Here is an 18,600-nt window from a genome sequence, read left to right as displayed (position 1 = left end):
CTCTCGGAAATTTTTAAATTGCAGGTTGCCAAGGATGCGATTTCATGCATTTTGGGGGCAAAGTGTCACAGAAAATGAGTTGTGTATGATCATGAAATTAGATGTAGCAAGTAGCACTGTTTAATATTTTTAAATACTATTTTCTTCTTGAAACGTCTCAGTCTGTAAGTCTTAATTTATTGTTATATGTGTAAATATTTTAATTACCGGAACAGGTGGCTACATTCGATTTTACAGCCGGTAGAATTCCACCGTTCTACTGAGAGCCCTGTGAACGATGTCATTTGACATACAAGCAACTAAGCCATCCCAAGTGTTTGGAAACTGCAAAGTTACTTTTTAAAGTGCCAAATAACCGTCTACCAAGTCTGTATGGGCATTTGACATTTAGTGATCCCCCTTTTTGGGCTCTCAGTTATGGCTGATCCCCTCTTCTGTCATCCTAAAATCCAACGATCCCCCGAAATCCTCCTCGCCCCCTCCCCCTAGGCGATAATTAATGACCGAGTACGTACTAGACAAGAGGGAAAAAGAGGAAAAAACAAAACACTGACAACAACAACAACAGCAAACGCGGATCTTCTTCTACAGGGGTGGAACTAGGAGGAGGGTGCAGACGGTGCGCACCCCCCCTCTCTGAGATTACATGCGGTTTTCTAATATAACTGCGGCTTTCTAATAGAACAACAGCAACTCTGTGGTTTATTGGTGTCTTAGTCACGGTGCACCCCTCCTAAGAAAAATCCTGGATCCGTCCCTGTTCCAGGCTATTACAATCACCTTTATAATATAGATAGGACCCTGCGCGCGCTCTGATTGGTCGACAACCCATGTTTTATCAGTGTATTTCACAGAAAAAGGGTGTTTTATTATTTTTCGCCACATTGGCTCCATATCATAAAGCAAATGATGAAGCTTAAGCCGTGTATTACACTATGGTAAAACACTCCGGACATTTGAGAACATTCGAGAAATGTAGAAAACACTTGCCTGCGGCTGGTGTTTTCTACATTTCCCTCGTGTTCTCAAATGCCCGTCGTGTTTTACCATAAAAGTCCCTTTGTTAAGACGCTTTGCAATTTTGAACTTGATCACTCTATTAGAAACTAGTAATGCTACGAATGTAAATACGTTTAAGGCTAGATTCTATTACCTGCTGCTAATTTTAAGAGATAGAGAATAAATGTGATACCGAGTAAATGCGTTGTGTCTAAAATACAGGCAAACAATGCAAGGAATCGTTGATGTACTTGTAATATCTCGATATAATTCTATATCATCTTTAGACTGAGGTGACATACAGGTAGCAGAAATTTAAATACTGCAAGATGGTACATTATCATTTGCACATGAAAATATATACAAAACAAGGACGATACTATATAAGGAGAATAGGCATAGTTACCAACTGGCTTTTAAACCAGTGTTCAAATATGGTGCCGAACGCTTGATATGGTAAGCCGTCTTTATATAGTAATAGATTCCAATTATCATCGCCGCCTATTATGTTTGTGTTACCACGCACGGTTTGGGTGAGAAATTACTTGTTCATTGCAGCAGAAGGTGGGTTGTTCTCATTGATAAAAATATCCGGTAAGTTGTGTAAACCTTGTATGTGTTTGATGTGATCACAATAGCGCAGATGTTTATATATATAGCGCTTTCTTTGTCCGTGAGCACACGATCTTGTGTGCGGACAAGCTTAAGCAGAGTTCAGTTCGTTTTGCCGATGTACGAAAAAATGCAACCGGGGCAAATGAATTCATATACAACATTTGATTGGCTTAATGGCGGTGTTTTGTCTTAAGGGCTTGTAAAAAAACATAATTTTGTGGTCTTCTGTTTTATTAGGATGTCCACATTCGGATCGACGACATGCTTTTAAGGCTAGAGCAAAGGTGTTCCTCATGGAGCCCTGTGTGCTATAATCCAACTTTTATGTAGTTTTACCTTCTATAATTTTGGTATTAGACACTTTATGTACTTTTCGCCAATTCGGTGATTTTTTTTTTTGTATGGGGTCCTGGACTCTTTTACAGATTATCCCTTGGCCTCTTTTTGAATTATTGTTGTTATCTTGTGTTTACATGTAATTATCTTTAGTGCCATGAATTGTTATAAGCCATAAACCTATTGCTTATTTTTTAGACAGGTTCAAGTTACTTGTTTTTTTTTCCCTCTTGTCCTCTTGTCCTCTTCTCCAGAACCACTTGTCTCTTTTAGCCGGCGGGTCTTTGGCACGAGGGAAAGGTAGCCTGCGAGCAGGCCCTTGTGTTTGAGCCAGTTGCACAAGCGGCGAAGTCACTGTGAGAGACACGTGAGACACACGTGAGAGACGAGCCGGCGATGTGCAGGCGAGGTCTAAGCCCCCCACCCCTCTCCCCAAACCCCTCCTCCTTGCCCACGTTGTTCGTTAACTCGCTCGCTTGCCAAAGCGAAAAGCCTGAAAGCATTGCTTGAGAGTGAAACCCAAACGCTACCGCCTGCTTGCCGGAAAGATCGCTCTGGGGACGCGTTATGATCATTTAACTGCCTAGATTTTACGTTTATTTCTTACGTTTCTTTCCCCAAATTATCTACCCGACTATTTTGGTTTCTACCTACAGACCTTCAGAGAGTTGAAAACTTGTTTATGAGAAGCCGAATTCCACGAATGCCATTTCCGGTTAGGTTGCACCATTTCCTCGTGCCAAGGCTCCGCCGGCTAAGACAACAGGTGACACTGGGGGCGAGAATGACAAGTTTCAAAATGGCGGCAGAGGATGATGAAATACAAAGACTGTGATTTTTGGATGCTACTACTCGTACTAAAGATGATAAGCGTTTGAAAGTTTACACACAATTATTACGTAAGATGAGCGAACGCCAAGCAATTGCTGAGCGTCCTTCAACGTCGCAGAGACAATCCATAACTCGTTTTATTCGTTACGAACATCTGTTAGCTGGAGTATCTGGAGGTGTCACGTCAACACTCGTACTGCATCCGTTGGACCTGATTAAAATAAGATTTCAAGGTAAGATGCACGGAAAGACTAGTTATGCTTTGTGTAGCTTCGTTTGTTTCAGTTATGTCTATTCAAAGAAAGACATTCGTCTGGCACATGGGATAATAGCATGGCCTGGTCACTCAAGAATGTACAGAAACATGGATTTACAAGTGTAATTTTGTGGATTATTGCGTCAATAATAATTCAGCCCACGCAGTTAAATTCTTTTACTAGGCAGCCAGCTACCTCAAGGTACTGAAAATGAGGTGCAAGTATTTGACATTCGAGCACATACACGCAAACAATCTTCGGCTAAACTACGGAATACAAGGCCACTTTTAATCATCCATCAAACAAGCCGGCTCGTTTGGCTCGTTTTCTCCTTTGTCATCCACTGCCGAGCCAAATGAGCCGCTAAATATATAGACATAAGACTCAGCGCATATATACAGGTGGATTATTCCTCATTCTTTCATCCACTGCCAAGCCAAATGAGCCACTAAATATATAGAGCTAAAATTTAATGCATACATATATAGATTTTTCCATGTTCTTTTATCCACTGCCAAGCCAAACGAGCCACTAAATATATGCACCTTCAAAAGTGGCCCAGTGTATTGTGTAGTTGCTCCCAATCAGGGCAAAAAACTTCCGCTCATCTGCCCGTCTGAGATGAGTACTCTCGTATCTCGGACGAGTGGATTGCCAAAAGCACTTGTCCTACAGGACAAGTAGAGTTTGCTGAAAAAAAAAAATATGTTCTTTTCTACTGAGGTCTGAGTTCCCAAGCATTTTGGACTTTATAAACTAGCCTGAGTTTCGCGAAGTTTGGTTTCTTTTCACTGCAACTTACCCGTTTTCACCTCTGTTTTCAGAGAATATCTGGTTCTGTTGTTTCGTTAAATAGTGGGATCCACATTCCATATATGGAAATGATGACCTCGTTTGAGACAAGGCTTCATTAACACTTGAATGAGGCGATTACCGTTGTGGCAAGTTTTGTGATCATTAAAGAAGTCATAAAACCTTTTAATGTCTTTGCTGTCAGTCTAACAGTGTAATTTAAATGATGTGAAATGCTCCAAGCCATTCTGCTATATAAAAGGCACGGAAGGAAGATGCTTTGAAACTTTCACTGTCACATGACCCACCTAAAAAACGCACGAAATATAATCAGATCACATGCTAAGTTTTTACTGTCAGTGTACAAGATGTTGGCTAATCTGCTTGACCTGTGGAAAATCGGTAGTAAAAGAAAACCTGACTCCAGCAAAGAGGAACATCGTAACAGTGAGAAAGTGAAAAATATGAGGAAAGTCGAATTCGAAAATTCCAACCAACATGGAAAAAAGAATTTCCCTGGGTTAAATTTGACAAGGAGAAGAAACAAGTGACCTTTGTGAACTTATTTTGCAAAACTTTACATATAAATTTTTTTATTGTCTCATTGTTTCAAAAAGTAGACCAGTAGGAATTCAGATGATTTCCTTGAAAACAGCCTCAGAATATTGCCGGGACTGATATGTTTCATCTTAGATCGCAGATTTAATGCCTCATACATGTAGATGTGCTGCATTTTCTCAAGTCGTGTATTGTACATAAAGAATGTGAGTGATCCCCGATGTGTCTGTATGAAATGGTGTTGTATTGAAAAGTGCAAAGAACAACAGAAATTGAAATAACTGCTAAAATAAACACTTGAGATTTAGTACAAAACAGATTATACAATTTCTACGTTTTTTTTATGATATTTTGTTATTCACTTTAATAATTTTTTTGGACGAGCGAATTTAACTTTCAGACAACCAAAATCTGAACATTACTCGTCCAATGGACAAGTGGAATAAAAAAAAAAGTTTTTTGCCGTGCCAATTTTCTGAGCTGTTTGCCTGACACTACTTGTTTACAGTTTCTTTCAATTGACAAATACGGTAAATGCCATAGCATACACTATTGAGTTATGGATACACTTGGGAGGTTTGCTAAGCAGGAAAGAAGCGAAAGAGTCGGAGCTTCTCGAGTGCTTAGCAAACCTCCCAACTTAATAGAATGCCCAATAGTGTGCAGCTGTGGCATGTACCATTTGTTTTATAACGTAACATCAACTGATGCATTGGAGAAAAAGAAGTCCTTGTATTGAGCTACATCACATTAGCCAACATGTCAGCAGCATGCACCTACATGTATGGGCAAATATTAGACCAATCAGAGCGTGTGCTTTGCTTAAGTTATGTCATAACTATAAATAATAGAAACACAAGTGTAATTTAATTTGGGAGATTGATGACTGCTGTGTAGACAAGCTGCAAGCAAATGTTTCCACTGTCTTATGAGTTCTCCTAAGTAGTTTTATGAGTGCATGTGTTTGCATAAGTTAGTAGACTTATAGGATGAATGAGAAAATGTTTGTCTTTCTCTGTTAAAAAATACAAATGATGTAACACTGTTGTGAATTGAAGAGAACCACCCAATCATTGTGATTACATTTATCAAATATATACATGTATGTCAATTTTACATATGTGCATCTTGACATCTTGAAGGGTTTAAAGCATGCACATAAGTGGCTGGTAATTTTTATTGCAAAGCGCAATTTTGAGCAGGTCAAATTCAATGTTAAGTTGACACATCGGTCATTGTGCTAGCATAACACTGATATTCATGGTATTATATTGCTATTTTATATTACAATGGGTAGAAATCTTTAAATTGTAGTTGTGGAATTCTTTACTTTGCCAATACAGCGAAGAAATAATTGCTATAACTGTATAATAAGATTCTTTTAAATATAATTCTATTCTATTTCCCTTCACTCAGCCGAATAGAAAACATTTCTATTATAAGTAGAGGAGACAAGTAATACAACAAATAGTGGAGGGAGCCGCCAGCATTGATCTAGTTTATTTACAAGAATCTGAGACACGCTGAATACAGGTTACAAGTCAGAGAATATAAGAAAATGTCACACCTTATTATTTTTAAGACATGATATAAACAATAAGGAAAAAAACAGCCTCAAGTAAACTGGTCGGCGTCAAGTGGTGTGATATTCACAAGGAGAGGTATATAAAGGCCTCATTATCCCAGTGGGAACTAATACAAAGCAACTTAATTAAACACCTAAAACAAATACATTATTTTATTTTCAGTGTATGTTTTCCAAAACTTATGATTGAAGGGTAAATGCAGGCCTGGTCCTACATGTTTGCCAGGCCTCTGAGAATGTTAAAGAGTTATAGCATGTTGTGAGATGAGGCTGGTAGGGATAAATAATTACCAGAATCTAACATATTTATTAATACATATTTGTAATTTTGATCATTTATTTGGTAGTGAATGATGGCAGTGGAAAATTACCAGCTTACAGAGGACTTGCTGATGCTGTAAAATCCATTGTGAGATCAAATGGTATCAAGGGGTTATATCAGGTACAGTCATATTATAAATGAAAAAGTCTCCATTTGACACAAACATATGCTTGGATAATTGTCCTCGGACTGTTCTAAGAAGCGAACAGTGAAAACTGTGAGCTTTTAGGACTAGATTTACATGTATTATGCCTCAAATATTTTTTGCAACACACGCAGTTTTGAAAATTGGGGAATAACACTCAGGTATCAGGTATCATGAGACGCATTTAGACCAATCGTGCATGAGCAGAATATTTGATGGATTATAATGATATATAATGTGTAAGCATGAATTCTTAAACAAACAAAAGACGCCAATTTTGAAGTCACTAAAATTTAAGGTTCAAATGTAATTTGTGTAATGTCAAAGCTGGTGTACAGTGGGGTACTTGGTAACATCTTGACTCCTGTTGTGCAACAAGTGGGTATTAAGTAAATCCTCATCTCAATGGATAGCGCAGCTTGCTTTGCCATATGTTATTTACTGAAAACCAGTTTATTCTCCCATAGAGCTGTCCTCTCTTTGAGAAACTAGACCCAGGAGGGTACATGTACATGTATGTGCATGCTACTTGTGATAAAGTGGTATCAATGCATCCTTTACTCTTTTTGACCTGGGGGAAGGGGCAGGGGGGGAGGGGAGGTGGATAGGAGGTTCCCTTTATTTCAGAAGTACTCAAAGGTATATAGGTTGCATGATAGATTGCTGTTTCAGGGTACAGGAACAAACCAGATTTAGAATGCAAGCCATACATGTCTGTGGTTGAACCCTGTAATTGGTCCAATGCCACAATGTGTAGATTGGTTAGACTGTGATCACCAGGAATCTTATTTCCATCGTTGATTTCCACTACTACATGTGCATGTACATTGCACTCAAAGACAAGCAATAATGTTTCTATATTTCATGGTCTTTTTATGTTCTTCTATACCTACACTGTAGGGTGTGACACCAAATGTTTGGGGTAATGGATCTGCTTGGGGTCTGTACTTTTTCAGGTGAGAGTTTCTAGTTATTGTACATCAGAGAGTTTTTACATGTATTTAGCATGCAATAACTATACCTAACTACATGACTGTATTCATAAAATGTAAATTATACAGTGTAGTGTGTTATTATATGGCAAGAAAAAGGTGCACAAGAAAACGGGTGTCTTGAGAGCAGTTGTACATGTACCAGATTTATTCAGTAAAGTAGCCAGTAGCTTACACCATGAACTGTATAGCCTAGGGCATGCAGTTACATGTATAAAAATCAATCTTAGTACCTAGAGTAATGCATCTTCTACACAGTGGTCACAAACTTAGTAGGTAGCTTCACTGTTAGAGAAGGTGGCTGGTCAAGCTATCTTTTTCTATAGAATCAGAGGAAATTTGTTGTGCAGCAGTCAGTGTCGGGTTGAGTAAGAACATGAAGCCGATGGTGATTTTTGTCAGTCAAGTGTGCTAATTTTGAGAAAACTGGTTACTGATTTTATTTCTCATTAATTAAAAATATGAAATATTGTAAATAATAAAATTGCAGTTACAACATTTTAAAAGCATGGATGCAGAAAGACAGCGATAGACCTTTGGGAGCTGAGAAGCATCTTCTAGCAGGGACCATAGCAGGTAAGGAACAAATCTTGTTACAGTACTACAGGTATAGTCCAACTTTACTTGTAAAACATTTCATGTCAGAATGTAATTAACAGTACCCTGGATGCCTTTGTTGTGCTATGTAACAAATCACTGGGAAACCAGTTCATTTCATTAATTTTTTTCTCTTCAGTCTCCAGTGGTATTCTCAGGAAAAAAAAAAAAACTGTTGCCACGGCAACTGGTACATTGTAGCTAGCCAGAAAATAGTGAATACTGATGTTATTTTTTTAGATGTTTTCCAAAAGAGTAGCAATAATTAGCACACTCTTGCATAAATAGAATGAAAACTGTTTTCCTGACACAACATATTTAACACTCATCTCTTTTCCAATGCCACACCAAAAATACATATATAGTAATAATTAATATCTTTTTTAAAAAAATTCATAATCTTTACATTTAAGAAGTAATAATTGGTGAATGTCTGTTTTTAAGTTTTCTAATTTTCGTGAATTTATAATTTAATCTCAGCAAAATTAGATTTTATCTTGCTTTCTTGTTCATGTTTTGAGGAAAATTGTAGAGCAAAGCACACTATGTACATAAACCATCATCTACATACATGTATGGACAATTTGTATGCTTGTAATTTTCATCTATAGCTTGTAATAAAATGTAACAAATTGTATTTTGCTCTTCTAGGAATTGGAACTCTCTCAGTAACAAACCCAATATGGGTTGTGAAAACTCGCTTGTGTCTTCAATACTCTGATCCACAAGCTGGAATTACTCAGGCACCGCAGTATAAAGGAATGCTTGGTGAGTAGCTATGAGGAACATATCAATGTTGAAAACACATGTATGGGACAGGATTTACTATAGTTGAAAAAGTACCAGTTTTACACTTTCAAGTTTGTGCAGACAGGTGCACTAAGCTGTTAGTGACAGTTTTTTGTTGCACTAAGATTTGTTGTCAGTAGTTTTTGTTGACTATTCTAAGTTAAAGTTACGATGTTTCCATTGTCAAACACTGGACAAAGGTTGCTTGGAAAAGAACCAGCCTCTAGTATTTGTCCACTCTATACAGTAAAGTTTATTTTTAACCTCTTGAAACCAATCTACATCACAGATGCACTGTTAAAGTTATGGAAACATGAAGGACTCAGAGGATTGTACAAGGTAAGAGTAACACCTGTCGAAAATCTCATATTGCTGTATATTTTGTATATTTAGTCTGTTCCTCAAGTTTCAGTTATGATGACCTTTCATTAACACATGTTCTTGGGGCTATGTCACATTGAAGGTGTGACACAGTGGTACCCTACTGCAGTAAGATACTACAGTAAGACCTTAAATATATATTTTATAATGCTGATGATCTTTGTCACTATCACATTTTAAAATTGGCAATGGAGCCCAGTTGAGCCTCTCCAAGACAGATGACAAAAGGGCCAAAATTGAGTGGCCATATTATGGAAGACTGTTTGTATCATGCAGGTCTGGGTTGGATCTAGGTGGATGGGGGAAGGGGGCCTCGGAGAGTTTGGTCGAGCCCCTGAAAGTTAAAAAAAAAATGAGACATTATATTACACACTGATTTGGCCTCAGAATGCCAGAAATCCCATTTCTAAGGACCTCGATCTTAAAATATTACAGGGGAGGACGCCCTCGGACCCCCCTACAGGGGACCGTCATTGGTGGTCTGTGTCTCAAACCCCCTTCCTAAAATCCTGTATCCACCTCAGCAGGTAGAGATTCTATGATTTCCAATATATCTGGTGACCGTACTGTATTTATAGAAGTGTCTCTGAGGAGGGGTGTGACTGTATTTGTTGTGGTTCAGTTTTAACCTTGGTGCAATTTGGTACGTATTTTACTTTGTTCTGGTGTATGGTAATATTATCATGATAATGAAGACCAAAGAAAGGAAAATATGGTCAAAATTAATTGAACCACAATATATACATGCATGCGATATGTTAATTTTTTTTTTTGTGAGAATCTGCAAGGAGCTGCATGTAAATTTTGTTTGCTCTGCAGGGGTATGCACCGGGACTTATTGGTGTTTCACATGGAGCTCTGCAGTTTATGGCATATGAGGAACTTAAGAAGAGCTACAGTCAGTATTTTGGAACACCAATCAACAAGAAACTGGTAATATTTAATATAAATGTCATTTATTTATTGTATTTGCAACCTTTAGACTAAGACTGGAACTCTACGATACTTCAACAAAACACGCAAGGAGACAAACAAAAATAGGTCTGCGGTGCGTACATGTGTGGCTTGCAAGCCATACTTGTAATGAGGATAAAACTGAATTATCTTGAAATCAAAGTGGCCATGAGCCACTGAACTAGAAAAATGGATCGTCTGTAAGAAGTGATAATTTTGATGCCACTGGTTTTAATCCGTAGGTTAAGTTAAAGTTGAAGCCTACAGGCATTGTTAAGAAATAGTGCAAAACGCAACGGTGAAAGAATACACTGTTGAAAACATTCATAAAGTTATCGGTCCGAGAGACCGGGTTATCCTCGTTCGAGAGACCGAGACAATTAAAAAGAAAGAACCGCTTCTTGTCCGATCACCAAAGCAAGTAATAATTCTCATTTTCGTTCCTCTCATTTTTTCGTTTTTTTTTTCCCAGCCAGTATAAGTGATTTTTTCTCTCTCTCTTTGTTACCGTTTCGTTCAGCGTTAGAGTCACTATACCACAAGGACAACACCACGTCTCGTCCGCTCAACAAAGTTAAGCCCTGTTTTGCGGGATTCGTACTTGGATGGGTGACCAAATACGAATACCCCGTGTTGTAATAATTTTTTCCCCTTCCCTTTCCAAGGCGATATTAAAGACGGCAGAACTCCCAGTCTTGTGTAAAGTCGTTTCTTCTATTTGTCAACTATTTGTTCCTCATTTTGCCATGTCCGTATTTATGTGTATTTATTTACAATATCGTATAAATAAACAGCGGAACCCGTCGTTCGAATTCTCCTCAATTCTCTTGACTGTTGATCGTCCAAAACATTACATCACGGCTTGAATCATTCGAAAATTCATACAGCTCGTCAATTTTGTGACTTTCAATGTCTTCTTTTTCGGCAATCGAGTGTGGTTAAACCTGTATGAACGGGCCCCTTCGGGAAATGAGCTATTTATATAATTACAGGTAGCTTCTATTTATGAAAACGTTCGAGCGAAAATTTACTCAATGTAGAGCATTTCTGCGGTAAGATATTGACTGCTTGCGTCAGAAATTCAAAGAATAACTAACTTGACACGGTGCAAGCGACCGTAAAACGGCCTTAAAGGGGAATGCTCGAAACCCGCGGGGGGGGGGGGGGGGACTCCTATATGTAAAGGTCGGGGATGCTCGTCGTTTTGGGTACAAATCAAGGATTCTGGTCTCACTTAGGGTGTTGATGATGAAACGTCACCACTTTTAGCTGTCAAAGTATCCTTTAGGGTGTACTCGAGGAAATAATAAAAGAAACGCTCTCATTTAATTTCTGTTTTCGGGCTTGATTTCCGCTGATCTCTCGAGTACGCGAGTCGGGTCTACAAGTGCGCGCAGGATCATTTCTTGAACAGTGGCTAGTGATCGAACCTATTCCGTTTTAAGTGGTATCTTTAGGAGTCTAATGAAGCTCGAGCAACCCCCGTATTAGTTCCCTTTAGGAGTTAAATTCAAATTTTCGGACGAGCACCCTTGACTTTTTCATATGGGAGCCCCTCCCCCCCCCCCGGGGGGTTTCAAATGTCTAACAGGAAGTGATGGAGTGATGGAGTGAAATCGTTTCAGCACTACAACTTGGACAAAAATGAAAGACACTTAGATTTTCAGGTTAGAATAAGTGCTAATAAATGGCCTGTGATGGAATTAAAAATAAAATAACCCAAAACTATCAATGCAAAAGTTAACTCAGCCTATACGTGTAGGTCAGTGACACTAGAAGCTGTGAATATGAGGTGTTTTAGAGAATAGTATTTACATTTAAATTTGTTCATTTAGAGGCTGAAATGATACAGATGGAACCTGAAAAGTCTGACTCAATTATTACTTTTTTCTTAGAACTCTACAGAATATCTTATAATGGCTTCATTATCAAAAATGTTTGCTGCCACTGCAACATATCCTTATCAAGTGGTCAGGTCAAGGCTTCAGGTGAGAACTGATCGGGGATCGTTTGAAGCCCTTTAAAAATGCGGCACTGCTTCTCATGTGAAGCTTTTCAGACCACAAGATGTCCCGAGAGAAGTGGGCCGTGGGACGCATTGTACGTCTTTGAGGGTCTCGCAACCGGTCTAGAAGAAGCTACCAAGGAAGACACGGTAGCTCAGACTGCATGTACAGTGTACGCTTGGTTTGTTTGAGCTGCATCAACTGGTGTACAGTGAAGACATTCGTGTCTTTTTTAGCGGTTCGTTCTTTGCTCATTACAGTTGCATGTAAATGTTAAGGCTTGTAATTTTGTACAGTTGAATTAAGTGTTGGTACTGATAGGCCCAGGAAATCTAGGGGAGGGGGGGGGGGGATTTCCATTTGAAAATGCTAGTCGTCTTGCCTTAGGGGTGTCAATCACGGCTTAGGACGTTCAGGATACATGTAATACGCCATTAGTTTAAGCCGTCGAAGTATCTTTTACGGTGCACTCGAAGAAGTAATAACGATAATGATAAAAACAGAACAGTACTTATTAGAAGAGATTCAAGTGATGGCGGTGTTTACTGAAATGAAGGCTCTATATTAAGTCACCATACTTGGACTAACGTTGTTGTTCATTTCTAATTTTGAAGAATCAATACACTATGGCTGAGTATAAAGGAGCTGTAGACATAGTACGAAAAACATTCAGGTGAGTCGAGTCAAGGTCTCTTGCCCAGTGAGGAACAAAAGCAAATAGTACATGGTCATTGTGTTCTACTTAATTTCTGCATGCTGAGAGTGGAAGTGTGGTGACTATTTTTATGTTTTACTGCGTCCTTTCTCTATTTATTCCACGTCTACTAACAAATTGTTGGGACGTTTGGCTGATCAGACATCTTACTGAAGTAGCACAACAAGGGAAGAGATTCTTCTCCTCCCACGCCCGAAAGGATATAAGGCCCAAAAGGCTGAAATGATATGAAAGTTGATTTATACATCCGACACCCTTATGAAGTAGATGCCAGCATTACATGTCAGTATTAAGCGAGGGACGCTTTTTCAAACTCAGCAGGTGCCTTTGGCTTGACCGGGTGGTGTAAAGCGTGTCACTGTAATTATATCATTCTCGTGTTAACCTGGCATCTTCCTTCGTCTTCCCTTTCAAAATTCTAGATATGAAGGGGTGAAAGGATTTTACAAGGGACTGGTTCCTAATGTTCTGAGGTAAGATGAATTTTTGACATTTACAATTATCCCAAATTACCACTAAGTCTGAGAACATGCATTCATGTTTGCGTCTCTCCGCGTTGTTGTCAAATCGTAGTAACAGAGACCAGGATTGCAGTTTTGGTCTTTCTCCTTAGCGTGACGGTATCTTTCATTTGTGATTTGTATTTGCCACTCGTATTCAGGAATAGCTGTGCAGCTCGAATCGTGAGCCGCAATGTTTACTGCCGGTCGTGCAGCCTTACATAACTCAAATAAGATGCTAGTTGTAAGGTACACAACAAAATTAAAGTAAAATGGCACTCAGGTGATAAAGCTTGCGTAATCTCCTGCTTCCAAAAATCCTAAAACCCAGCGGGGAAAAATTGGGAACGAATTCCTCAACCAAGTGCAGGTACATCAACCTCTGCGGGTTAGAGGTAATTAAAGCATTCACAGACCTTCAGATATAAACTGGTGCTAATAGAATTTCAAACTAGAACTGAAGCTGAGATCCATGCTTAACAACTGTCTTACCAACCTTACAACAAGACTCAATAAGTTAGTCTTAAGCGACACACGTGCATTTCATACCAACAGAAAAATATTTACTTTCTCTTTCACTGTCACGTACAGTTTAGTTCCTCCGAATGGCAAGTGCATTAATTTCCCCTTCTAAGGTTTCATTTACCGATTTTATTTTATTTTATTTTTTTTGTGAAAAAAGCAGCATGTTTGGTAATCTAAATGCCTCGCGTTGAAGTCCTCTATGTTGCTACATGTTATACTCGATTTGTTCTTGGTAGTCGCGAAATAATTTGTGAAGAGGTGATTATTACCTCTTCACACTTTGTAAATAGGCAACCGGTCAGTCTCCTGCTAGTCGCAGTACAGCGTGCATGTTAGGCTTTTGTAGAGCACCATGGAACAGATACGCAAAAGTATCTGCATTACTCGGGTGTCCGTATTAACCGGGTTCTCATAATAGACTTAGCGAAAACATGTTTTGTCGATGTGTAAATAAATCATAACTTTATTTCAGTGCCGATGTATTTAGCTTAACAGAGCTAATTGAGGACGCTCTAAATTACAATTTATTGAGACAGAAAAAATGGCAACAAGTATTGAGTATAAACTTATCTTATCTAAAATTATATACATAAAAATTTACTGAATAAAAATCTACTTCCAAAGTATCTATTTAATCTATGTAACTGAAGAACAAATATACAAATGTCTCACACTCAGTTTAAAGTTCCCTGGTCAAGTGCAAGAGCATCAATACTCATTTATTATCTTAAGTTTAGTGAAATTAGAAGCTTTCATTTTCTAACAGATTAGAATTGGTACATAATTATGAAAATCTGCAGTGCTCAGATAACCAGTGTCTGTAAAACGCGGTCAACTTTGCATATGAACTTGTCACTTGAGATACAGAAAAATGTCCGTTGTCGCTATTAAGCGGTCTCTTTATGTTATTTCCTTATCTCCTTGTCATTATTATTGACAGCAGCGGGGAAAAAAACAAAAATTAGTTGAGTTTGACTGAGCTTCAGAGTTCGCGTGTTTTTGAAAGGCGCAATAATTCAACGACTCTTTCACTTGATGTGGGTAACAATGTTTGAAACAAAAACACCAGTGAAAGAAAGAGCAAAAATAGTTAAGAGTGCCTGCCTGTAAAAATCAGACAAATTCTTAATTTCGCGGCAAGGGTCGAAAATTCGATTTCGCTCATATTCCTATGGTAGATAGGCTAGGGCATGACAAAAACTACCGGATAGTTTTTTTGGCAAAATATCATTTTATTTCAAAGAAATATGCAAATTACCAAAGTCCGTTAAAATCGTCATTTGACGCACCATTTTATTAAACCAGTTTGAGAGCCTCGCATGCAAAACCACATCATTCCACCGTCTTTAAAACACTCAAATATTTTGGTGCAATGTTTAATTGTGTACTGGGTTGATTTTAGGGAATGTTGCGGTTTTTGTTGGGTGCAAAATAATTAAATTTCGAAGACATGTATTTCATTCACTTAAAAGTACTTCGTAAAAATAATTGATTTTGACCATGTGCGAAACCTTCAAATGGATTAAGCTTCTGGTGGTTGAATCGCAGAAGGATGGTCTACAGATTTCTGTAAAAGTTTCTTTGGGCAAATGATTGTGAGCGACGCGAGAGCTTTTCAAAGTACGTTAAAAATCCAGATATTTGACCATCCGTCGTCAAATTTCAATTTATGGGTTAGACATATATTTTAGCAAGCGCCACATGTCTTGAGCTATATTAAGTTGAAATAGACACAGAGCTGATAATTTCGAAATGTTCTAACCTTATTTGCCGTAAAAGACAGGTCCAAAAGCCGATTTGACGTGTTTCTGTCACCATTCGTCGCACATAAAGCGGAAGTTTGCTTTTGTTTACACAACGTCCGATGTACATCGCCAACTGTCAACTTATCTAATGGTCGAATACCATGAATCTCTGACCCTCTTTCGACACATATGATCACCACTGCATCTAAGTCAAAAACGGCTAAGTGATTTGTAGATAGTTGCTTGCTTTGCACTACACCAAAATATTACGTTTGATCATCGTTTGATCTCTTGCTGCTTGAATCCTTGCTTGCAGCGGTTCCTTGTTTGTTCGTCACGCAATGCTGTCATCCCATTTTAGGGGGTAGGGGTAGGACAATTTCTATCCTAATACGTAAGGCTCCGTAAGGCTCGGAACCAAAGGGAGCACACAATCTTGTTGAGTAGGAAGAGATTAAATTAAGCAATGAAAAGAATGAATAGTTAACCATTGCCCGTGTTGTCATCTTTTACCAGACAACCACCACCTACCCGCCCTGCGTAAACACTGTAACGCTAAACTCGTACCTAGGTCTTTTCGCGCTGTGCAATTACCGCCAATCTTCGAATTAGCGCCCGGGGCGCTTATTTCGAATTTAGGATAAGACCGGGGGCGCTTATTTCATTTTTCCCAAATCGTAGCCTGACATGATTATTCTTTTAATACATCATCTGCGCGTAAACACCAACATAAGCTGTTTATTGACATAAAAAGCTGGTCCTACAGTTTAAATCGCGGCACTGTTAGTACTTAACGTGTTCAACGTGTTCACTAAACGTGTTCACAAACTGAAACAATGTACAAATCTAATACTACACGACGAAAGCTATACACCCTTTGTTGTCTCGTTACTCGTCCACAAAATGGGGGGAGGGGAGGGGAGGGGGGCACTTATTGTAAATTTCGGCCGATAGAAGGGGCGCTTATTCGAAGGGGGCGCTTGTTCGAGGAAGGGGGGGGGGGCGCTAATTCGAGGATTTACGGTATTTTCGGTTTACATATAATACAGTGGGCTACCCTCGGGGAAATGCGAGGTGGCCGCTTAACGTGGTATGGTACCCTCAATATGGACCAAAAAGTTTGTTTAAATATGGTGAAGAAAGATCAATTGTGTGCTATTGCACTCAAGAAGAGAAATTAAATTTCTAGAGTTTTACTCAAAATGGTTGCTATGGAAACCAGCCACAGCCTTTTGAAGTAGTGTTTTATAGTATTGACGCCAACACTTCCTGCTCTTTTACAAAACAAGAATTGACTGTCAAATAAGCATATCTGTAAGTTTCTGTTTTGTTCTGTGATATGAACCTAAGTTTTGACAGTTAACTCTTATTTTCAGTGCTTTTTACAGCTTTATTTGGAAATAACCTTATTTTTTACCACACCCAGTGGACAAATCATCTCATGTCACGTGACAGACCTTAAAATGTTACGATTTTTTTGGTTTATATCATCACGACACTATTGGTCTTTGATGAGCCCAAGTTTCAGAAATTCTACTTTAAAAGCTTGCAAAGTAGAAATGTTGGCGCGAAGTCAGTTGGTACAAAAGTAAACTTTTGATAAAAATGCACTTTAAGTTTTTTACACGAAGTATTAAGCATTTAACGAGCCACAAATAGTGGGGTGGGGGGGGGGGGGTGCAGATTGGATCTCGGGGGAGAGGGTGCAATGGTTGTTCTATTTTGTAAAAAGTTACCGCAGTTGTGGGAAATATTCCTTGTCATAAGGGAAATGAATGAGCCTGTGATGGCAATTTGAGGCAAAGCTTTTCACAAATAATTACACCAATCGAGTTGTGCATGTCTTAAAAGTTTTTTCTAAATAGTTTCGTTCATATAAGTTAAAAATAATCTATATTTTTGGTCACGTTCTTATAGTAAACAGTCGTTGCTATGGCCGTTGCCACGTGAAAAAACTTATACCACTGTGTACTTTCCTTAAATTTCACACTCATCTGGAAGGAAATTCGGCAAGATCGTTTCAAAATGTTTTTGACCAGTCCTCAAGGGTCTTAAGTCTTGTATTTCCAAGAAATTGAATTTTTCATGAACATCGCCATATTTTAGGGTACCATACCACCTTAATAGGGGTTGGCCGCTCAATAGAGGTTGGTGTACCTTGAATATTTTTTCACTATCAGGTTATAAATTTAGCTAAATTTCTTAGTAAACATGGAGTCAATTCAAGACAATCATGATAGCCGTCATTCTCGGAGACCCAGGGGCAGTTAGTGGGGGCGGGGAAAAAGTGTAAGCGGGTCTTCGCCCGAACTTTTTTCTCACCCGTTAAGACTTTTCCCCGCTCGCAATAACTGGCCCTGGATCTCCGAGGATGACGTCTATGATGATGGTGAAAAAATATTCAAGGTACACCAACCCCTATTAAGCAGCCACCTCCCATTTCCCCGAGGGTAGCCCACTGTATTATATGTAAACCAAAAATTATTGCACAGCGCGAAAAGACCTAGGTACGAGTTTAGCGTTACAGTGTTTACGCAGGGCGGGTAGGTGGTGGTTGTCTGGTAAAAGATGACAACACGGGCAATGGTTAACTATTCATTCTTTTCATTGCTTAATTTAATCTCTTCCTACTCAACAAGATTGTGTGCTCCCTTTGGTTCCGAGCCTTACGGAGCCTTACGTATTAGGATAGAAATTGTCCTACCCCTACCCCCTAAAATGGGATGACAGCATTGCGTGACGAAGAAACAAGGAACCGCTGCAAGCAAGGATTCAAGCAGCAAGAGATCAAACGATGATCAAACGTAATATTTTGGTGTAGTGCAAAGCAAGCAACTATCTACAAATCACTTAGCCGTTTTTGACTTAGATGCAGTGGTGATCATATGTGTCGAAAGAGGGTCAGAGATTCATGGTATTCGACCATTAGATAAGTTGACAGTTGGCGATGTACATC

General features: G+C 38.8%; 1 protein-coding gene across 2 annotated transcripts in view; it reads left to right on the top strand.

Annotated features, from left to right (window-relative positions):
- Positions 1–1,910: 1,910 nt before the first annotated feature.
- The window catches only part of LOC145495529 (solute carrier family 25 member 32-like), a 240,583-nt gene continuing 223,893 nt past the window's right edge, over positions 1,911–18,600 (top strand). Inside the window, exons 1-10 of one of the 2 annotated variants that reach the window (XM_081475171.1) lie at positions 1,911–3,014; positions 6,321–6,415; positions 7,341–7,396; positions 7,923–8,008; positions 8,681–8,797; positions 9,108–9,157; positions 10,019–10,132; positions 12,049–12,141; positions 12,774–12,832; positions 13,297–13,347. In XM_081475171.1, coding sequence (XP_081331297.1) covers positions 2,855–3,014; positions 6,321–6,415; positions 7,341–7,396; positions 7,923–8,008; positions 8,681–8,797; positions 9,108–9,157; positions 10,019–10,132; positions 12,049–12,141; positions 12,774–12,832; positions 13,297–13,347 — 881 coding nt within the window. In that variant the 5' untranslated portion in view covers positions 1,911–2,854. The remainder of the gene's footprint in view (positions 3,015–6,320; positions 6,416–7,340; positions 7,397–7,922; positions 8,009–8,680; positions 8,798–9,107; positions 9,158–10,018; positions 10,133–12,048; positions 12,142–12,773; positions 12,833–13,296; positions 13,348–18,600) is intronic. The other variant, XM_081475170.1, reaches the window with a different exon arrangement.

This window comes from Orbicella franksi, chromosome 8, assembly GCF_964199315.1.
Source record: "Orbicella franksi chromosome 8, jaOrbFran1.1, whole genome shotgun sequence".
In the NCBI taxonomy this organism is placed as follows: Eukaryota; Metazoa; Cnidaria; class Anthozoa; order Scleractinia; family Merulinidae; genus Orbicella; species Orbicella franksi.
The sequence above is the reverse complement of the archived record's forward strand: the minus strand, read 5'-3'. Positions and strand labels throughout refer to the sequence as shown.